The following is a 23,507-nucleotide window of genomic DNA, read 5'->3' on the forward strand; positions in this document are numbered from 1 at the left end:
GATCTTTGAGAACTTGTACATCTGCTGGGCGTGTTCTTGAATTTACTAAAAGCAACAACTTTGAGAATATGGTGATGAAAACAAGAGAATGAAGATGGAGATAAAGGGTACTAGATATCGATGCCAGGGGTTAAGCACTAATTTTATTTGGGGTTCAAGCATTGTTAACTGGAGTTTTAAAATTTTAAAACTTTTATAGAAAAACCAACAAAGAAATATAAGGTAGCTCGATGGTTAAGTAACATGTTTAATATTTAGGGGTTTGGGGTTCAAATCCCATGAGTTGCATATTATTTTAATAAATTTTTCAAGCAAAACGACGTCGTTTTGTCTTTATTGAGCATCAAAATAGTTGTGTTGAAACGACATAGTTTTGGTAAGGCATCCATGTCATCACCGTCACGGCCCGTCCATGTCATGTCATCGTCCCGTTAACGGATTAACGGCGGAGTGACTTAATTGGAGTAAAATATAAACGTTAATGCTTAAATTGACAAAATTGAAACGTCAGTGGCATTTTCGAGTCAGCGCCTAAAGGTGAGTGGTATTTGACATAGATTACTCTAACAACAACAACAACAACAACAACAACAATAATAATAATAATAATATAGAACTATTGAATCATTGATCATGTAAATATATATATATATATATATCTATAGATTTCTTTTAAAATTAAATAATAAAAATAAATTTGATATGGATACTAATTATAATTAAATACCAATAAAAAAGTGTATAATACCAAAGTAGAATCATAAATAAGGCTTTTAATTGGCACGAATCAACATATTGGCACAATTAAATTATAATTCCATGCATGGTGTCAATTCAAATTTTATAGTATAAGCCATTTAAAGCTAACAAACTCCCACGCAAACCAAACCAAACCACACGAATAGATTTCCAACTTCCAATTGTGCTTTTTCCTAATTATTTTTTCAATGGCATGGGATCAAAATGATTAATTTTGATAATATTAGTGGTAATAAAATTTGAGAAAATAATTCATGATCGAAGTAAAAATATATTAAAATTTAGATGATTAGAGGATCACGTACGTAAATTACTTAATATAAAATATCATAAATATGATTCTAATCACACGATAAAGTTATATACATACGTAATACGATACCAACAACACAAAATCTAGACGCATATACAAAATTCCTTTTTCTCTTTGACCCTAACTAGCTAGAAACATGCAAATTAAGCTACGATTCCATCTTTTATGTGAATCATGTATTGGATGGTTTAATGCATTCAACAAGAGCTTAATTCGTTGATTTAGTTGAAGTTAAAAGTTGATGAGAATGTTGGCTGTTATCGTGACTGCATTGCATGGCAGGTGACGTCCAGTATAGATCCATGAGTTTTGCCCAAAGAGCTTCGGATTCGGATCTTAACACTTCATTTTCTACCCATACAACGTGGTACTGATTAATAACTAAACTTAGTCGGTTCTTAAGCTGCCGGTTCTCTACGTTCAACCGGTTCACTTGGTCCGTGAGGTTCTCCAAATGCCTCTTTTTTCTCAAACGGGACCGCCTGGCTGACTCTCGATTCGATATCTTGCGCCTTTGCTTTCTTTCGTCCGGTGAATATACCACCCGACTCGAACTTTCCGAACCGGAGTTTAAACTGATCGGTTCTTCGGATTCGAAAAATGATAATAATTCTCGGAGTTCTTCGGGTGAAAAACCGGTTTCGGGAACCGGTAATGGGAATTGAACAGCTTCCTCAGCTAAAAACATTGGGTTAATTAGACTCAATCAAATATAAAAAAGTAAAAAAAAAAATGAACCAACCAAAATGAGAGTGGAAATTGAGAAAGATAAACCCTAATTTTAATTTGATACTAGGAAGTTAGAGAAGAGGGGAAAAGGGAAGGATAGAAGGGGAAGGGGAAGGGTATTTAAAGAAGGAAGGAAGGGACATGTAGGGTCCTTTGTAAACAAATTATTTTTTTTGGAAGAACAATTGCATACTTTTCTTAAGATAAAGAAAGAAAAAAAGTTACCATTTCAAAGCTAAGTTTTGTATACGAGATCTTTCGATGTTTAATAGTCATATAGACTCCGATCATATCAAAATTTAAATCGAATTAGAGTTTTAAACATGAAATACAATTCTTTTAATGTTATTTATTTTCTCATCTAAAAGATTTAAATCGATATTTTATTCCGAAAACATTACTCTTTATAATTTCACCCAACAAACACGATTGATTAAAAAGGCAAAGTTAAATAATTATAGGATACACTACATGAGTAGTCATTTTCGTTTACGTTCTGTACGCTTTTCCTCGCTAAATTAAAAAAATATAATATTTGATTTCTTTTGTTTTTATTTCATTAAAATAGGGTTATGTTCATTTTTTTTAATTAAGATGTGGTCATTTACCTTATCATATTTTAAATGCTTAGTCATTGAAACTTTGAATGTTGTTAGTGAGAAAAGGTGAGTAAATTAAATAAAATGACTACGTCTTAATTAAATAAAAAAGAAAGTGATCAATATTATATTTTTTGAATTTAGTAAGTAAAAGTGTACAAAATTAAAATGAAAGTGATCAATCATATAATTTATCCATAATTAAACAATATTTCAAAATTATCCCAAGTTTAAAGGTGATGGGTTTTTTTTTCCAAGACTTTTTTGAGAGAGAATTGGTGGGTCAAGGAGAAGATTAGGTTTACCTTAATCACGAAGAATCAAACAAAAACAGATAAAAGAAAATTGCTTGAAACACGTTTATTGGAGAGACTAAAGACACAAGTCATGTGGGATACACATAGGGGCTCAAAGGTTACAATATTTGTCTGAAAATATGTATAATATTATTTTTATTATTATTTAAATTCAGTAAAAAATCATTTATTGTATATAAAATATTTTTAATGATAATTCAGTCATTAGTTCTTAATCGATAATTATAAACACTCAAGGCACAGTGCATGCGGGAGAAAAAACAATGGCAAACATGCATTATACTTGCAAATTAGGGTTTTATTTCTTCCTTTTTCCCCCTTTGGCTAAACTATTTGTGTATTTTATATTTATGAAGCGTATAGTAGAAAAGGATCTTCGATTCTTCTATTCTTTGGCATTTAATTCATTACTTGATTTAAGAAGAAGAAAAATTCTTTTATTAAAGGGAGAATGTGCCATTTTTTCCCTGAATTTAGTAATTTTTCAACTTAGTCACTGAAGTTTTTTTGTCCATATTAGTTCTTTACTTGGTGCCTTTGATCCACATTAATCTCGGAACGAGGCAAGTTTTTCCCCCTTCAATTTGATCTTTTAACTTAGATATTGCCATACATTTTAGTCTTTAATGGAGTTTAAGTTAAGTGACTAAATTGGGAATTGTTAAGTTTGAGATTAATATGGACAAAAACTAGGGGTCAAATTTTTTTTAATTTTTTTTGCCAAGATTCAAAATTAAACGTGGATAAAAAAAATTAAAAATCAAATTTAAAGACTAAATATTATCATAGATATAACTGCTCGAATTTGAGACCTATAAAGAGAATAACACTCTTTTCTAGTGCTAAGGTCAATGGATTCAAATTCAAAACAAATAAATTCAGTCCACAAACATTTGTACAAGTATCTGGAATTTGGATTCCAATCTAACTTTTTATCCAATGGCATAAAGGAAGTTAAAAAGGGCCCAAACAGATACTGCTATGGGATATGATTGTCTCAACTTTGAAAGATGCATTAGCAAAACATGTATTTGGCACAATGGATGTCTCAAACATTTCATTGCAAAAACCTTCACACTGGGGAGCTTTATAAGGCAAGCGATTGTTTAAAGGCAAAGAGCACTTGCTTGGCCAAAATTATTATGGCCACGTGTCACAACACCATACCACAAAATTCACCCTATTCCCATATTTGGATATTTACTTTAGCCTTCCGGCAACCCCAGTGGGGCTTCCCTCTCCCCATGTTACTCACTAAAAGCACCTAAAGCTTCGATCTTCAAATCCTTCCCCTCTTTTCTGCTTATTTTCAGAGGCCAGCACACTGAGTCCTCAAAGATCAAAAGGTGACACGTCACGCATAACCTCGTAACAACGCGACACGACTTGTTGGTGGCCTGTCTGGTTGAGTTACTTGAAAAAAAGGCAGCTTCTTCAGCCATGTTAGTAAAGGTGTTCCGACTAGACGATGCCCTGTTTCTTACGTCAATGAACCACTTCCATTTACAAGATCACAATAATCATTAACATGAGTTCCCAAAAAAGGCTGAAAATCTTCTAATGAATGATTTAACTAGTTATGGATTGCATGATGTTACTAGTTCTGGTAAAAGAAGTAAAGTTAACAGCATGAAAATGCATTGTAAATGTAAAGACACTAAATATCACAAATGACCTGATAAAGGACCCAAAGCTTGCTATTTTCGTCATCATAGATGCAGTAAGACATAAATTACCACAAATGACCTAATAAAGGTCACAAATACATCAATTTGAAAGAATATAATATATCATGTAATGCACACTATGATCAATAACATCGATAACTTTTTCTAGTCCAGATGAAAATTTACAACCTGCACGATAGCAGAATGAAAGCTCGTTGGTTATGTAACGCAGCGTCCTAATGTCGGCATCGACCTTTTGGAACCCTTGCAACTTGCAAGAGACAGTATTTGGTTTACCATAAATATCATCCAAGTTCTTAGATTCAAACTGCAAAAGCTATCAGCCTATGGGCTTCAAAACAAGAAGAATGAATACAGTAATTCATGCACTAAATGGGAAGCAATGGTTGAATGTTTTTCTCTACACTAATCAGCAAAAGTGTTTGGTCAGATTTCTCCATGAAAACAGCATTAAGTTACATGAAGATCTGCTTGTATGAAAAATCGATCCTTGATCCTTTTCATCCTTCATACCAAGCGAGGTCTAAAGCAAGAGTTAGCATGTTTATAGCAAACGATTGTGTATCTTGCTCTGCTTGATGATTTCTTGGGGTATAGTGACTGGGGAAAAAGAACTCGTACACGCTGAAACTATCGATAAAGAAAAATAGAAGGGGAAAACCCCCTTAAGCAGAAAATAAACATCTATTTTCTTTCTTAAGCTACAACATTCAAATTCAGAGACGGATAAAGCTAGTTCACCTAGGGATAAGAGGAGAGGAAACAAATGGATATTGCAAGTAAGAATAAAAACAAAATATAGCATTAACTTCAGGAAAGCATTAACCTTCCAGATGGTAACAACATGAAGCTGATATACTGCAAATAATCAGAATATGCATAAAATTGCACAAATAAGACACAACACAAGAAGAGAAGTTACCTGTCACAAGCTACGACAACTAGCAGGCAGAGGGTCAAACACAGCTATGATCACAATAAATGATAGTCAAGACTCAAGACTATGCCATTGGATATTCATTTTTCCTGAGTGCATTGAAATAGTCATAAATGCATGTTCAACAACCATCAATGAGATGAATAAGATAAAAATTTGTTTCGGTTATAATCCCCTCTTAAAACTGCTTTCATCAACCCAGTGCATTTAGGATTTTATGAATGAAATGCCAAAGATCAAATCTTAGTTGGTACAGTTTTTCTTACCAATTAGATTTATCCCATCTGGGTTTATTCTTAAAGACTTTTATGAAAATATAAATTTTAACAGGCCCAATAAAAGATACAAAAAAGTTCTTACTATAATCATAGAGCATAGTTTATATGAAGGTCAGTAGGATGATTCTGTAAAGAACTAGATTTTTCCGGTAGTGAAAGAATTAAAATTCTTTTATTCAAAAGGAAATTGCATCTTATACAAGAGGGTACATAGGCTTTTTATACATATGAATTAGAGACCTAGATAAAATAGGAGTCGTCTTTTCTACAAATTAAGTAGTAGTTTTAGAGATAAATTAGGATGAAGAGTTTAACTTAAACACTACTTACAGATTCCATATCCAGACTGCATAGTCCATTCTCATTTCGTTCTCATAATTTTAAGCATCAGAAGCTTGGATGAGAAGAATCAACAATCATTACTACCTTTGCTTCTGATAAGCAGAAATATGTGACGATTGTCTCAGTCACACAATTTACAGGTTCATCCCTATCAACTTGGGAAAAATAATATAACTTGTAGCATAGGTTTAGTTGAGAAAGAAACTCAACTTCCTCATTCTATAGCAGACTTTCACTGAAAACAAGCTCGATTTATATGCACAGACACTTGTATCAACAAGAAAAAGTACAGAATGAAAAATAGACTAGGCTGAAGGATAGCACATAAATCCACTCCAATCATTTTGTGATTGCTTTTATTCCAACATTTTTTGATTAAGATTGACCAATCTGTTTCCAGAAAAATGGATTATTATCTCTATCATAATCCAGTCATCATGTAGAATTATATTGCGGGATCAACTAAATTTTCCTTAGCAGTGCTGATGCTCCTATTGATAGGCACCTCCTATTCAGTAAAATCATTGTTCAAAAAGCATACGATGTGATGCTAAATGATACAAGCTCTTATCAACAAGACAACAACAATGGAAAAAATTGACAAGAAAATTGGAATTCTTAACCCCAGAGCACGTTTTCGTTTCTAAAACACCAAGTAAATTAGTAAGAATAAAATTTTGTAGAACAACAATATAGCACTAGTTGTGGCATACAGCAGTGAGAACTGAGATTATTGAGTATACATTTTGATAAGGCAAATAAATTTGCAGGAAGCAGAGTATTGCTAATGCTATATACATTTTGCATGAGAGAAATATACGTACAAGACCCTCTGATATAAGCAGCTTCAGTGAGACTTCATTGTATTTCAGTGAAAACTCGGAACAAATGCACATTCAAGCAGGCATCACAACCCTACTAGCACTCAAGATATGTAAATACAAAGCAAGACAAAAGGTGACTATAATGGAAGACTTGGCACCAACATATCTGACAACATCCAGTCCCCGTTCCACGACCTCCTCACGAAAAATATGAACGCTACTTTTCACACCCTCTGAAAGCTTCCATAACATAAACACCACTAAAGACCTTAATGTTTCAAAGGTCACCCTCTCAGATACATCAATCACAAACTTTCTATTGTCGGGAACCGCCCATGACGAAGAGACCTTATCAACCCACCCAGTATTCTGAATCCCATCAAATGAGTTCCCTCTTTCAATTCCTTTACAAGATACTTCCTTCTCGAAACCATCTCTCATTTCACCGGCATCCAGGCTCCGATCAAGAACCAAACAAGTAGAACCCGGCTTCGAGTCCGAACTTGTCAACACTTGATGAGACGTTCTCACCAGGGTTGCCACAGCACCATTACTAATAGAAACTAAAATGTCTCTAACCTGTTTTTCATGTTTAGGATTAGTCATCCCAGCAAAGATTTCATCATATGTATTAATGTCCATCGTCTTGTCAAGATAAACTGCGACAGCCGTTCTTACAAATCTTTGTATGCAGTCAACAATTAGCTCCTTACATTTATCATCATACAACTGTTGGTAAAATAGACTGCTGCAAAACGAGGCATTAGCACTGACAGGAAATATATATATTGAAATATATAAATAAAAAACAGATTAATCGTGTCGTGGTATTAACCACTGCCTTAGAAACGAATTTGCCCCGATGTGTATAATCGCTGCAGTAGGCGGACCGTCCCCCGAGGCTAACACGGTCGCTCCCAATTCCGTACACCCGAAACCAGAGTGGACTGCTGGTGGTATTGCACTTCTGATCGGAAAGCACGGAGAGAACAACTTTAGAAAACACTTGGAGAGTGAATTCTAATTGTAGAGTGTGAGTTGAGAAGTTGAATTTAGCTCTCTATTTATAAGCTAGAAGTAAGGGTAAATCCGTCCAACAAAAAATCAAATTAAATTTGATTTTAATTCTGAATTTAAACCCTTTTTGTAACTCCTCTTGATGAATCTGACTAAAAAAAGAGTCCATGTTCATTGCATAAAAATTAAACAGTTATAACTCTAGAAATTAAATCATATAACTCTTGTAACTCATGATATTAACAGTTTGTCTCTCCCATGAACAAAGCTGAAAATCAGTTCAGATACATCTTAAATTATGATTTAATTTAGAAAAATAACTGTTTAATTTATTTAATTTTAGATAACTAATAATAAGATGTTATCATCTGAAATATTCGAACTTTAACAGTCTCAGTAGCCTATAAATATAAGATGAATCTTTCACATTTTTCATTTAATCTTTTAGAGAAAAATTCCTTACGAATTTTCTCTAAAAAGATAGTATCCATGTGGACGTATCAAAGACACGTATTATCACGCCTTGTTCTCTATCACTCAACAAGGGAATGGAGAATGTAAACTTTAAATACCATTCCCACTAGTATTTCCAACTCTATGTGGGATTGAGCATTACCAACATTCCCCCACTAATGCGAAAGAATTCTTCTGAAACTCGAAAACAATCTTTCCAGAAGAGTAATAGCGAGATTAGTTGCTTAAGCACTAGTGAGCGTATCTGGAACTAGTACATAGCGATGATGAATAATCCTTCTCTTAGATAAGTGAAACTAGTCTGGAACTTTCTAAGATGGGGGTAAACTCATAACACACAATTAACCCCTTCATCCACTTGAGTCCTCGATATGTAAGATATATATATATATATACAAAAGTATATATTTGGCCATCTTACCTTAGGATTCTAGTAAGTGTATTAGAAAAATGGCCCAACATTTTTCATAGAATGCGGCTAACCCTTCTCACTTACATAGGTTATTTCATCAAGTTTATCTCAACATAAACCACCCTTAAAAGGGATATGAAATAATTAAGAGCTTTTATAATAGCTCAACCTCACAAAGGGTATGGTGACTTTCTTCAAGAGCATCATTAATGAACCACCCAAACTCTGGGCTAAGAAGTCATTAAGAATAAATATTCATCCTCAATTATTGGTAAATTCAATAAGTCCTTCTCACTAGAACCATCCAAATACTTGGATTTGAATTTATTAACAGTTTGACAAACTTAACCTTTCTGTCGGTAAGTTATCATTTCCTACATACTCACTCTGGGTTATGAACTTATTAAGAATAAATATTCAACCAAAATCGGTAAATTCATCAAGTCTTTCTCACTAAGACCACCCAAAGTCTGGGCTATGAATTTATTAAGAGCAATTAAGCTCATCCTGGGCATGCACATTATTCATCATAGGGATAGGCAGTAGGAATGTGCACTATGAGTCTTTCCATGGTTTAGTTTGACCACATGGAACTTAGATAACTAAGTTGGGTATCCACCATGAATTCCTCAACCAATGGGCTTTAGACCCATCCCCATCGACGAATCTAGGACCAAGGATCTGCTAGGTTCCTTTCCGACTTCACATACTCTAAAGAGAGCACTCCATTCTTTATTAAGTGTCTGACTGATTCATGTCTATGCGAATGTGTCTTTTCTTACCATTTTAAGATTGGTTCTTAGCCATACATATCGCAGCTTGTGAATCACACAACAATGAAACTGGAGAAGTCGGTCTTCCCCACAACGAAATATTTGCTAACAAGATTCTGAGCCACTCGGCTTCTTGCCTAGCTAGGTCAAGAGTTATAAACTCTGACTCCATGGTAGAATGAGCAATACAAGTCAGCTTTGATGATTTCCACGAGATTGTTGCTCCACCTAAAGTAAAAACATGCCCGCTCGTAGAGCTTACCTAACTATTATCAGAAACCCAGTTGGCATCACAATATCCTTCCAGTACCAAAGGATAGCCAACAAACTCAAGTTTCCAATCCAAAGTACCCTTAAGATACTTCAGTAAGCATCTAAGAGCAATCCAGTATTCACCACTCTGATTATGAGTATATCTCACAACATAAGCAATATCATGTCGAGTATAGTTCATTAAGAACATTAAGATTTCGATTAATTTAGCATATTCTGTTTGGGAAACGCTACTTCCTTTATTCTTAAAGAGATATATGCTAGGGTCACAAGGGTTTGAACAGGGACGACATCAAAATTGTAACACCCTTAACTCATATCTAACCCGAATACAAGTCTGAGGTGTCACATTGACTTTTCAAACTTTGACTCTTATAGAAAATCCCAGGAATTTTTAAAACTTTCATTAAAACGAAATACATTAATTTACATAAGACCATAAAATACAAAATCGATCAGAGTATTCGTAATTAACACTTATTACATGCCAACATTCTATACATAACCAAGTACATACTTTTTCAATTACTTCTGATCTGATCTCTTAGTAGTATTGTTGTCCGTGCTACTTCTATTTCCACTTTTCCTGATTCTTGGTACCTACGTGTAAATCACTTACACGCTAAGTCATAGACTTAGTGAGGCAATAAATGAATATGCAACAATAAACTTATGAATGTTCATACTTACCATTGGATCATGACATTTCAATATACATGTATCTATCGCACGATAACATATAATGCACATACGAAACTTACCTTATTGTATCACTTTCACTGTAAATCTGTATTTCAATTGTATAACCCATGTATATTATTGAGAATAGAGGTATGTGAGTACATTGAGGTTGTGCACTAATACTGTCACCACAGCTCGTATCAATTCCCTCATGGGGCACCGAACCTTAGTTCAGTATTCGTCCCGTAGGACTATTATCTATGTCCCGTAGGACCCCTATATCCCGAAGGACTACATCCCGAAGGACTATTATACCCTCGACTCTTGGCATGCCAATTACACCTATAGTTCTCATATCGTATACTATGGGCATTATTGTTATATTTCATATGTTCATGTACTCATAACATTTCTCTTATGATCATGTATCTCATATCACTTCATATCATGTTCTCATATCACATGTCATATCACATATCATATCACATGAAAATATATATGTCTTATGCATGTATCACAATAATTATCATGTATGCATGTTCACCACTACTATATTATAAAAATCAACTTAGGGATTAGACTTATCACAAGTCTTATTCCATTATAATATACATATAGTATGCACTCACCTTAGCTTTGCTTTGATTCGATTCTAATCCTTTGATCATTCCGAAATAAGCTTACTTTTAGTATCTACATAATCACACGTGGATTTATATCAGTATTATAACTATTATACTCTAATGGTTCACTCTTTAGACTAAGAGAAAAGTCAATTTCATCTTTTAATGAAGGTATGCATCGATGCACTACTGATGCATCGGTGCATAAAAGGTATTCGATGTATTATTATTGCTGGGATGCATCGATGCACTCCTTATGCATCGATGCACCAATTGCATTCGATGTTTCATTATTAATGGGAGGCATCGATGCACTACTTATGCATCGATGCATGAATTGCATTCGATGTTTTTATTTTAAAAGAGTACATCGATGCACTACCAATGCATCGATACACCTTCAAACAATTTCTGGGTTTTAACCTTGATGCATCGATGCACTATGAATGTGTATCGATGCACTCTGCCCAGAATCCTCTTTTTGAACCCAAAAATTCATTCATTTTGGATTAAATCCTTCATGTTTAATCCTCTTTTTCATTCTTAACTCTAGTACACATCCTTAAACCAATTTATACTCATTTATTTCATCTTAAACCTTCAAATCCTATCCTTCATATGTAATTCAAGAATTACATTAATAAATCAACATGTTTGAATTCCGCTTTTAACACTTCGTATATCTTAACTAGATTGATGACAAGTCAAATATAACTTTCAATTCTAGTTATGAACTCTATTCCAAGATTTCATTTAAGAACTTCAAATCTTAAATCTCTCCTAACTCAATCATCCTTTGATGTTAAGATAACTTAAGCTTTCCTTAAGCTTAGTTATCATCTAATAATCAAAACCCAATATTAAATTTAACAAGAAACTCAATAATCAGAAATCTTACCTTTGCTTTGGTTCACACGCACAAGGAAGAAAAAGAAGAAGAGAACTCTGGAAGCCTTTTTTGTTCTCTCCTTTTCAACCCACTTGTACTCATATATATCATTATCCCTTCTTTAATTAATTTTCCTTGCAAATGACTCTTTGGCCCTTCCATTCCTTCTTCCTTTCAATTAAATTCTACACAATCATTTACATATAAATCTTTATACTATTCATTCATTCTATTTTAATCACCAAAATCTAAAACTTTCTAATTTAGTCACTAACCCGGTATTGAGGATGTTACAAAAACTGTCAAATTTCTTTAACACTTTCTCAAGATAGTGTGCTTGACTTAAAGAAAATCCATTTTCAGTTCTGGTAATTTTGACTCCTAAGATTACATTTACTTCTCCCAAATCTGTTATCTCAAATTTAGTGGACAATAAACTGTTTGTTTTGTTAATGGGCTCAATGTTAGAACTAAAAATCAACATGTCATTAACATACAAAACTTATGATGACACAATCAGTACCAAACATCCTCGAATACACACAAGCATCCAAACCATTCACAACAAAACTAAAACTATGTATAGTTTTATGAAATTTCTTGTACCATTATTCTCATATAGATCTCCTCATCTAGATCTCCATTAAAAAATACAGTCTTAGCATCCATTTGATGTACTTGCAACTTATGAATGGAGGCTAGTGCAAATAATGCACGGATCTTTGAGATGTTCATAACGGGGAAGTAAGAATCAAAGTAGTCTAAAACAAACTTGTGAGTGAACCCTTTGACAACTAGCCTTGCCTTGTACCACTAGATCAAACCATCTGGTCTCATTTTCTTCCGGAAGATTCATTTGCTACAGATTGGTTTAAATCTTCTAGGCAAATCAACTAATTCCCAAGTATGATTAGACATTATCAATTCTAGTTCATCATTAAAAGCGTTTTTCTAGAAACTAGCATCGATATATCTTATAGCTTTTTAGGATCCTCATATAACATTTAAGCTATATGATCAGAAAGACAGTCTAAATCATTTATCTCATAAATAAAGGAAGTGATAAAATTTGGTCCAAATAGCCTTTTACTTCTTCTAGGCTCGAAATTAATTGCTTGAGAAGACCTAGAAGGAATACTAGAAGAAGTGAATAGAATATTTTCTATTTGAGTTTATGCATTTAATCTACATTTTAAGACACCCCCACATTTCTAACATTTTAGGATATCCATAAGTGTCTTGTAAAACGTGTAAACAAATACTCAATCATACTAGAGTAAAGTTTGTTATGAGTTTTAGCCATAAAACTATATTTTAACAAACTTAAGTTTTGTTTACACATAATTATATTCTCAAAGTTTTGAGAAGTTACAAATCATTAAGATTAAAATACATAAACCATTATGAAATAGATAATCTCTTTTCTTTCCTATACTTAGGAAAATCACTTAAAGAGATTTAATAGCTACAACACACTCTTAGTAGCAATAATGTCTATCATATTTTTATTCATGATATTCAACATATTAACCTTAAAGAGATCATCACATATTTTATTTACTATGACTAAGTTTGGTATTTCACTCAACCAAATTAATCTTTTAACTTCTACACTAAGTTTAAAGAGTTCTCATCTTGTCATAGTATTTTATAAATTGAAATAGTGAGCATAGTAATGAACAATGCACCAGGTAGGTTTCTATGAAAGAGAGGTGGTGCACTAGGCACGCTTAAATACCAAGTCTTCATAGAACCAATCCTAGACATGCACTTTCATACTCATCACACTACTTTCCAATAAATTATTTATAGATTTTCTCTTTCTTAAGGCTTTCTTAAATAATTATGCTTGATAATTTTATTCACAATAGTATCTTATTAAGCATATATATTTTTGGCCTCACACTACCACCTTAGCCTTAGTAGTACTACCTTAGTCTTTACTAGTGATTTTATCTCATTTCATAGTATCCACTGAGTTTTAAAGACTACCTTAAAGGCTCATGCAGTCTAATTCATGTATTTAAAAGAACATGAATTAACAAACAACAAGTCTAAATAATCTGACCTCGTAGGTAGAGTCATAATTTCCAAATAGACTTGTTTATCCTCACCATGCATGCTACTTCAGCCTTTGCATTAGGACCTCAAAATCTATCATGACAATCACTTCATCTGACCCATCATCTCTTTTGAATCTTCTGAATTCAAATGAATAATATATATGGTTAGTAACAAAAATATTTTTACTAACAGTAATAAAATAAAAATAATTTACTGATAGTAATAAGATCCATATCTTTGAGATTTTGGTTCCTTATCTTCAGTAGATTGTGAAAATCAAACCCGAATTTAACAACTATTTCGATTTGAAGAATCTTCTCGTCCAACATCAGCATCTTCATGATTCTCCAAAATTGCAACGCTATGTTATCTTTAATAATTTCTCAAAAGAAATTATTAGTATGACAAGAGAGTTGACATTTATTTTTCAACTTACTGTTCAAAAAATGAATAGTTTCATAGCTCAACTCATTGTACATGAAACATAAACACATAATAAAGAATTAAATAAGGCAGGCCATGGAAACATGAAATAATTCACTAAGAATAAAACGACCATCTACCACCTTTAGACAATATTGTTAAAGCTTAATAAATTGTCATTAAAGCTTAATAAACAATTCAATTGCTTGCTATAATATAACCATTAAAATCTCTATTCAAAGCTTACCGTTTTTTTCATGATTTTTCATTATTCAAATATTAATCCATTTATCACCTAAATGGATTGTCAATAAAAATTACCACTAATGCATATTCAACCGATACATCATAAACACAACACAAATGTGTCAAATTTTTAAATGTAATTTTAATCTACATTTAAAATTTTTTTTTATTGTTTCATCATAAACACAGAAATGTTAAGGCATAATAATAATGCCATAAAACAGTCAATAACTCCAAATCAAAAATTATAACCGTATAATGATTATAATACATTCATATTTTCCAATAAATATCATTTCTTAAAATGATATTATAGTTTTCATTTTTCTTAAACGCATTATATATACATTTCCATTCATATTAATACACATTACACAAAAGAAATGTGCATATTTACGTTTAACTATATAAATTAATGCATGTAAATGCATTCATTATTCAGATATTGTATTACTTACAAACGTTTAAAAACATTTATAATAAGTATTGTATTAATCATTATTAATATTAAGAATGCAATCGTACTAACCTTTTGATTCTTACCATTCTGAAAAGTATAATGAATTCAAACTTTGCAAAGAAGAGACACGATCTCATGCATAGTAATCCATATTCGATTTTTTTTATCGATAATTTTCAGTGATCATAGAATCCATCTTTCTTCACAACACGAACAATAATAATTATTGTAGTATTTAGCAGCAGTAAGAATTCGTTTCTAAATTGTTGATAAAATAGACTGCTGCAAAACGATGCATTAGCACTAACATGAAAGATATATATTGAAATATATAAATAAAGAACAAATTAATCGTGTCGTGGTATTAACCACTGCCTTAGAAACGAATTTGCCCCGATGTGTGTAATCGCTGCAGTAGATAGACCGTCCCCCGAGGTTAATACGGTTGCTTCGAATTCCGTACACCCGAAACTGGAGTGGATTGCTGGTAGTATTACACTTCTGATCGAAAAGCACGGAGAGAACAACTTTAGAAAACACTTGGAGAGTGAATTCTGATTGTAGAGAGTGTGAGTTGAGAAGCTGAATTTAGCTTTCTATTTATAGGCTAGAAGTAAGGGTAAATCCGTCCAACAAGAAAATCAAATTAAATTTGATTTTAATTTTAAATTTAAACCTTATTTTGCAACTCCTCTTTATAAATATGACTAAAAAAAAAGTTCATGTTCATTGTATAAAAATTAAACAGTTATAACTCCTGAAATTAAATCATATAACTCATGTAACTCATGATATTAACAGCTTGTCTCTCCCATGAACAAAGCTAGAAATCAGTCTAAATACATCTTAAATTCTGATTTAATTTAGAAAAATAACTGTTTAATTTATTTAATTTCATACAACTAATAATAAGCTGTTATCATCTGAAATATTCGAACTTTAACTGTCTCAGTAGCCTATAAATATCAGATGAATCTTTCACATTTTTCATTTAATCTTTCAGAGAAAAATTCCTTAAGAATTTTCTCTAAGAAAATAGTATCCGTGTGAACGTATCAAAGACACGTATTATCACATCTTATTCTTTATCACTGAACAAAGGAACGGAAAAAATAAACTTTAAATACCATCCATTCTCACTAATATGTCCAATTGTAGGTGGGATTAAGCATTAACAACAACAGCATCAAGTTAACCCATTTGGGAACATTAGCTGATCCATCGTTCCCATTCAACCCCTCCATTGCTCCACCACTAGAGTAAAACCCCATAACCATATTCCTAGCAAAACTACCAACAACAACATATACAAAACCAGTCCCAGCATTTGAGAAAACCCTATCCAACACCCTATCAGTAAAGCTGGAATTCTCAGAACCGGGTTCAAATTTATCCTCATTCCCTGAGTCTAACTTATAACCTCTTAAAACCCCAACTGTTAAAGTCTTGGTAATCCTAATTAAAGATTGGGAAAATTCCTCTGATCTCACAATCTTTGAAATCTGCTTCAAACTATTCGGCACTTCATCAGAATCGTATTGCAAAAACTCCTTCAAGTTCTTGGAGAGAACATTGATCGTCTCCGCGGATTCCGATACCAACTCAGCTAACGAAATCAGGAGACGCCACATATAGCTAACAATATAAGCCATTGTTTCTTCCTGCGCGAAAAAGTCAGCGCCTTGTTCACCAACTGCAAATCCATTAACCAAAGCGAAACCCTAGAATTAAAGAAATTGGTACTAAGGGCTTTTCAAATACAAAAAATGGAAAAAGGCTATCAATCTAGAGATTTTTAGTTTTTGGATAAGGTTTCACAGTTCGAGAAATCTGGGGTTTCGCTTCGAAGTGATGAAGATAAGAGAGTTTTATTTTAAACAAAGAAAGATGAGAGAATTGAGAAGTAGCTTTCAAAGAGGATGGAAGACAAATTAAAGTGTAATTAAAAAATAAGATGCGTTCATTTTATACAATAAATTTTTAAGAGCGTCGAGATATATTTACAGTTCATTCTGCAATGTTACAGCAAAAAGCCAAAAAGTGTAAAGATGCTTCAGCTTTTTCTGTAGTGTCTTTTCAAGAATATCGAGTTATCTCTTCTTTTGCCTAGAACGTTAAAATGTCATTACTCCACTCTAACTAAAGGAAATCTTTGTTGTCTTTCTATTACCTAGTTAGAGAAAGTCGAGATTCCTCAACTCTAATAATAGGAATCTTTTCATTGCTACTCATAGTGTTGAGATGTTTTCACCCTTTCTTTAACGTTTTCTAAAGAGCGTCGAGATCTTTCGTTATATGTTCAATGTTGAGATGCCTCCGTTCATTCTATGTTGTCTCTTTAAGGGTGTCGAGTTATCTCTCACTCAAGAAATTAAAGAGTGTTGAGATATCTTCCCTCCTACAATAGGAATTTTTCCACCACTTTAGGAGTGTTAAAACGCATTTATCCTAATAAGGAGAATCCTAAGAAGTATAAGTATCTACTTATTCTATAGTGTTCCCCTAAAAGAAATATCAGCTCAAATTATTCTTAACTAATTGATAATGGATATATACCTTACAAAAACAATTGTTCGAATATGAGACTTTTAAGAAAAATAACATTCCCTTTAATCATTGAATCGATTTGATATTTTTTTATAATAATCACATAATGTTCATACTTTTCTATCATGTGTTAATTTATTTATAGTGTATAGTTTTATTGTAGTAATTTAATATCTTGTATCTTTTATATAAAATTCAAATCATTAAAATAGTGATATATTAATACAAATACTATGTTGGATTTTATCAAGTGGCGTAAACGAATATATTCTAATTCCCGCCCCAAGCTAAAAATAAACAAAATAAAATAAAACAAAGATCCAAGGTGTATCATCTATTCTCGTTTCAACTTGAATTGGACATTTTCTATTGGCTCAAATGATCAACCTTTTTTCACACTGTTTTACCCACCTTGGAAATTCACTTATGTTCTTCTAGTTACCATTCTTGCACGGTGATCATCACTGCATTAAAACTTGACTGATCACTCGCTATATGCAAACAAGCTCCAACAAACATCCAAGTATCCATGGTGTTCAATGTCGGCGATCCCAGGTTTTACATCAAAGCAAATGACCTTTCGGTTTGGTCCAACGAGCAGAGCCTACGCCAAGCTGAAGATGAATCCAATCACAGGACTTCTGTTGTAGAATTTTCAAATCCTTTTGAAACTATCTTCGATTTCTAGGGAAACTATAATCATTGACATCCTCAATATCACTGAAAGAAAAATCTTCTTCATTCTCCACGCATATTTCAGCTCCTCCAAATTCAGAATCATCAACTTCTGGCCAATTGATCTCATCGTCTTCAAAATTTGGAACCGATGTTTTTGAGGATGGACAAACCTCATACTCCTTATCCTCAGTCGTAAACCCCGTTTTTTCCACAATAACAGGCTTGTCTACAAATGGCATCTCAATAATTTCAATTGGATGCTTCTCAATCTCAATATCTGTTGTAATGCAAGATTCAGGTTCAGAAACATAAGTCCTAGGTGACATGGTCTCAACAAGAAAATAACTGGATGAGGAAGAAATAACATCATCGTGCATGGTTCCACAGTTGTCACCTACGAGAGAAGTTCTTCCATACCAATCAGATTCAGGCTTTGTTTGCTTTCGAAGCTCCTCCATCGACAATGCCCGGGCTTCCACCACCTGCTAGCAATATGTAAACCAACCATTAGAATTAATCAACGATTTAGTACTCCAAATACTCAATAATATCCCCACACCATGGGTGGAAAAATAAAGTACATGAAGTATCTAATGGTAAGTATACTTATGGCAAACAAATCCTGATCACAATTCTAAGAAACTATAACGTCACTTCCATAGAACTATATGAATATGTTATTGCACGGAGGACATAACAAGCTTAGCTAAGATTAAGAAGTCATGAAGAAAACCAATTTTGGTAGATGGTTTTGTAAGCACAACCTTCCGGACACAGTGAAGAAGATTTTCAACACATCAGGTATGGCTTAAGAACCATGGAAACCAAGCAAATAAAACTTTGAAGTGGACTGGTGAACTTGCAGACACTGTTGGACTCCGAATATTAGATATGATTTACATGGAAATGATTTAGAGTTCAACTGAAAAAAAATTGCTTTGAGAGCTGAAGCAAGGGCAATGAACAAGAATGAATATCTGGAAAACTTGGAAGGAAATATCAAGTCATCAGACTTCGCTACAATTTATATTCCATATTAAATGAAGTATGACGACTCGAGATTAAAGTTTAAAACATAAATTTTAACCTGAACACCAACAACAATAATAAAACCACCACCACCTCACAGATATAAAATTGAACATTTCATAAGGGACTAAGATATTCAAAATCCCTAAAAAGTATTTTCCCCATGAAAGAAAAAAGAAATAAGAAGCTTCACAAAACAATAAGATTGAGCCCCTGATTATGTTGTTTCTGTAACAACTGACCTGAGGTGTAGCCAGCAACTCTGCATCTTTCTTGTTAAGTCTTGGACGAAGAAGAACAAAATAAACTTTCCAGAAGTAACTGTCACTCATATGGCAAGGACAAAGTTCGATTCTCAGAGCTGCTAGTCTTGGAGCGAGATGTTCAATAGCCTTAGCATGGTCTCGTTGAGAGACTGACATGTCAAAATCTAAAACAAGAAAACAAAGGGTATCAGTATTTCACAAATTGTCATTTATGTAAATTTATACATCATAAATCACAACTCCGTCTACTCTTATGCTAACAGTCCCAAGTCCAAATAAAGGAAGAGGATTGTAGGCACGTTACAACCAGAGTAAAAGTGCAAGATCAGTCTTGTGTGATTGCAGTATACTGTATATCTATGAGCGTGAAAAGGAAAGTTCTACGGGACAAGTACTGTACCTATTTTGCTATACTGATGGAGGGAAAATTCTAAATAGCAATGAAATTGAAAAGAAGTCGATGAACGTGACTGAATTAGGGAAAAGAGAGGGTTCTGGAATTCCCGTAACCAATTTTAATAGAATTCTAAAAAAAAAAATCTTACTCCTAATACACTCTAATATTTATAATAAGACTCATTAATAGTAGCATGGTTGACTTAGAACTCTTACTAAGAGTCCTAGGCTAATCACATTATTAATTAAATGAACACCAAAGATAAACCTGGATAAGCTTAAAAACTAGCATAAAACTGATCCTAAATATTAAATAAAAAAAGCAAACGTAAAAATTAATGCTAAATATTAAACTGTAACTTGGATGCTCCTGCATTATATACGGTAGAGAAAGTTGGGCAACATAAACAAAAAAATAAAAATGCAATCATATGTCAATATCAGAATGGATGTGTGGTGGACTAGGAAGGACACTGTTATATGTGAATATCAGAATGGATGTGTGGTGGACTAGGAAGGACACTGTTTGAAATGAGGATATTTATCTCCAAGTTAGGATAGGTTTTATGATGGATAAAATGAGAGAACTTTTCCGGTGCTTATGACATAAGATGTTGACTGATAGATGCGCCTATCAGAAGGGTAAAGCAAATTTGCAATACATATGATAAAAGATTGAAGTCGAAACCAAAAAAGGAACATGGCTGGAGATGATAAATAATTATATGAAACTATTAGAACTTGAAGGAAGTATAATAATGACTGAAGGACAGAAGGAGGATGATTTGTCTACCTGATGTAAATGTTTTTATGTCTTGGTTCAAGTAGCCAAACCCAAACATATTGGGATTTGATGATTTGGTTCGGTTTAGTTTGGCTATATACATTGTAGATCACCAAATTTGCAACCAGAGTTAAAGCTTGTAATAGAATATTAACAAGACAAAGAGGCAAAGAATGCATGAGAAATGTGTTGGATTGAACAGGGAAACTAAAAGCTTTCCCATGCATCTAAAATTCAAACATAGAAGGTTGATATTGATCAAAATTAAAAACGGGAAGATATGTTTCAGCTCAATCACTTGATAAAGATGCATACACTTTCACAATGGTTAAAACTCCAATTCAAAAAAGTGAAGGGCGGGAACTACATAAGATGACAAATATCACTTAGTATATTACCTTACCTATATTTACTTCAATAACAATAATGATCATTCTTCAACGATCCAACATGTCAAAGACTTTCAGCAACAATTTACATGCATTATGATCAATTGCTCTGAACAACTGAACTTAATAGCAAGAATTTCGTAGCAGAGAATATAAATAAACACCAAATTATAGTACAACGCAATGAAATCAAATTAATCATGATTAATTAAGAAAATAAATTAGCATCCAAGTCCTCCTCGGGGTCAAGAGGGAAATCCAACCACGTCTCAGTGTGATGCGCGATGTTCCTTGCAAATGCCAAAACCTCATCCGTTATCCCGACCGCATTCAACACATGTTCCTCCTTTTCCGCATTGTCATTTTCATTTTCCAAATAATTTTCTTCTTCATTTTCCCCAGATCCAAACGGAAAATAATCCGATGCCATCTTCGACAACTTCACCCCGATCTCAGAAAAATCGTCCCTAATACCCGCAACCGCCACGGAATCAGACGGATCCTCTTCGTCCCCGGAGACAGACCGATCCAACGGATCAGATTGATTCGAATCCGAGAATGATCGACCATTTGATTGGCAATTGAATTGCATAGGAGTAGGCGGTGGGGCGAGAAAGGAAGCGACTCCGCAGAGTTGGTGGGTAAGGGTTTGTTTGAGTTCGGTTAGATCTTCTTTGACGCCACGCGATTGGAGTTCCGCTACTTGTTCAGGGGACAACGATTGTTGTTCGGCATTGGTTTCTTCGCTTTGAATCTTCTTAGGAGACGATGATTGAGACCCGTGCGTTACGATGTCGTTTTCGATTCCTTCATCACTTGAAGAAGCCGATATGTTGTCGTCTTCGTCGAGACGAAGCGAGGTAGCCAGCGAACGAGATAACCACGACATTTTAGGGATCGACCGATAAGCTTCAGGGTTTGATTTTTGAAATTCTTTTGGAGAGGAGTGGGGCAATCATATGAGGTATTGACCACCATAAGACTTTTGCGGTGTGAATAACACATCCTATTCTACATGCAACGATCACGAGTAAGCACGGATAAAAGTTTACTTGAAACGCATATTTTTTTTAAAATATATTATCTTGTAATTATTTTAAATTATTTTAAAAATTAACTTAATTTATCTATTTGTTTTAATCGTAAAAATTAATATTATTTTTCTTATAAATTCTAATTTTAAACAATTATATATATAAGATATTTTGTCAATTAGATTTATAGGATGTGTTGTTAATAAATTAAGAAAGTGTAACGGAAAAAACGTTAGACACATATTTTTAATGAAATTTTTTTAAGAACTAAAACATTTTTGAAGGTATAATTTAGGCAATTACTTTTGTATTAAACTTATTTTTTTATGATATATATATCCATGTTCTTTTTTTTTCTTAATAATATTAGTATTGACCAAATACCTTTTTATATTTTTTGAGATATTAATTTTTAAAAAAAATATATTGTAAACGATAATAATGTTAAAAATTTAATAACAAATTCAAATTAAATAAAAACATTTTTAAATATTGAAATAGTTTTTGGTGGAGCAAGAATGATTCTAATTATAAATCACATTTATTTAATAGTATGAGGTGATTAAGAGATAGTATCTTTTTAAAAAAAGTTTGAGTTTATAACAACATACACATTCCCTACAAATGTAACTACTCGAACTTGAATTCTTTTAAGGAAAACAACATCCTCTTATACCAATTAGACCACTTAATAGATTCATAAATCACAATTTTTAAATATATTTAATATATATTTATACCAACCTTTGACAATTCATACCGCTCTTATTACTAGTATTAGTCAAACAATATTTTAAAATTGTCTTATATATATGAATAGTATACTTGGACTTTGCTTTTCATGGTATTGAAAAATAATTCTATAAGACATTGATTGGCTTGAATTTCAATGAAAATAGTTTGGTCATACATACATTGATTGGCTTGAATTTCTATAAGACATAATTATATTTATATTTGATTTTTAAGAATTCTTATTAATATAAAATCATGTCGTTCAAAAGGTAATTTCTTTAAAATATTTTAACATAAGAGAGTGCTGAAACAAACCTAAGATTTGAAACGTGGAATCAATTTTACAATGAAAAATACAGTCTTTTAATCATTATTGACTTTTAGTTTTGAAAGAAAAATTATGCAAGTTTAAGTACGTAAATTAATATTAATAATCAATTGATTTAACTTAACGAGATATTAACTTTTTATGTTCAAATTGTGAGAATTATAAACTGCTTTTATAATAGACTTTTATAATATTTAATC

The 23,507-nt window shown here is 32.8% G+C and overlaps 4 protein-coding genes across 4 annotated transcripts; all 4 read right to left on the bottom strand.

Moving 5' to 3' along the window:
• Window positions 1–1,274: 1,274 nt before the first annotated feature.
• LOC120198010 (basic leucine zipper 4-like) lies at window positions 1,275–1,879 on the bottom strand. Its single transcript, XM_039199407.1, has one exon. It carries the CDS (start codon window positions 1,758–1,760, stop codon window positions 1,281–1,283), a length of 480 nt encoding a protein of 159 aa, XP_039055338.1. The 5' UTR covers window positions 1,761–1,879; the 3' UTR covers window positions 1,275–1,280.
• A 4,979-nt stretch (window positions 1,880–6,858) lies between these two features.
• Window positions 6,859–7,428, bottom strand: LOC120198213 (protein PHLOEM PROTEIN 2-LIKE A10-like). The gene has a single exon (XM_039199572.1). The coding sequence runs from the start codon at window positions 7,426–7,428 to the stop codon at window positions 6,859–6,861; it is 570 nt and encodes a 189-aa protein (XP_039055503.1).
• An 8,832-nt stretch (window positions 7,429–16,260) lies between these two features.
• Window positions 16,261–18,199, bottom strand: LOC120198214 (protein PHLOEM PROTEIN 2-LIKE A10-like). The gene is made up of 3 exons (XM_039199573.1): window positions 18,111–18,199; window positions 17,901–17,955; window positions 16,261–16,842 (listed from the first exon to the last, which is right to left on the bottom strand). Exons 1-3 carry the CDS (start codon window positions 18,197–18,199, stop codon window positions 16,261–16,263), a joined length of 726 nt encoding a protein of 241 aa, XP_039055504.1.
• LOC120197989 lies at window positions 18,030–22,153 on the bottom strand. The gene is made up of 3 exons (XM_039199389.1): window positions 21,437–22,153; window positions 19,618–19,806; window positions 18,030–18,828 (listed from the first exon to the last, which is right to left on the bottom strand). Exons 1-3 carry the CDS (start codon window positions 22,097–22,099, stop codon window positions 18,340–18,342), a joined length of 1,341 nt encoding a protein of 446 aa, XP_039055320.1. The 5' UTR covers window positions 22,100–22,153; the 3' UTR covers window positions 18,030–18,339.
• Between the last annotated feature and the right edge of the window lie 1,354 nt (window positions 22,154–23,507).

Source organism: Hibiscus syriacus, unplaced genomic scaffold (assembly GCF_006381635.1).
Source record: "Hibiscus syriacus cultivar Baekdansim isolate YM2019G1 unplaced genomic scaffold, ASM638163v2 tig00117056_pilon, whole genome shotgun sequence".
In the NCBI taxonomy this organism is placed as follows: Eukaryota; Viridiplantae; Streptophyta; class Magnoliopsida; order Malvales; family Malvaceae; genus Hibiscus; species Hibiscus syriacus.

What these genes read in the sequence shown, in the direction of transcription:
- LOC120197989 (XM_039199389.1), bottom strand. Translation starts at nt 22,099, where the DNA reads ATGTCGTGGTTATCTCGTTCGCTGGCTACCTCGCTTCGTCTCGACGAA. An exon ending in ACCCCGAGGAGGACTTGGAT is followed by an intron (nt 19,807 to 21,436) that starts GCTAATTTATTT and finishes TTTCTTGTTTTA; the next exon opens with GATTTTGACATGTCAGTCTC. An exon ending in AGTTGCTGGCTACACCTCAG is followed by an intron (nt 18,829 to 19,617) that starts GTCAGTTGTTAC and finishes TATTGCTAGCAG; the next exon opens with GTGGTGGAAGCCCGGGCATT.
- LOC120198214 (XM_039199573.1), bottom strand. Translation starts at nt 18,199, where the DNA reads ATGGATACTTGGATGTTTGTTGGAGCTTGTTTGCATATAGCGAGTGAT. An exon ending in ATGATCACCGTGCAAGAATG is followed by an intron (nt 17,956 to 18,110) that starts GTAACTAGAAGA and finishes GTTTATTTTTAG; the next exon opens with CTTGGGGCGGGAATTAGAAT. An exon ending in ACTTGATAAAATCCAACATA is followed by an intron (nt 16,843 to 17,900) that starts GTATTTGTATTA and finishes CTTTAATTCTAG; the next exon opens with GGTTTCGCTTTGGTTAATGG.
- LOC120198213 (XM_039199572.1), bottom strand. Translation starts at nt 7,428, where the DNA reads ATGGACATTAATACATATGATGAAATCTTTGCTGGGATGACTAATCCT.
- LOC120198010 (XM_039199407.1), bottom strand. Translation starts at nt 1,760, where the DNA reads ATGTTTTTAGCTGAGGAAGCTGTTCAATTCCCATTACCGGTTCCCGAA.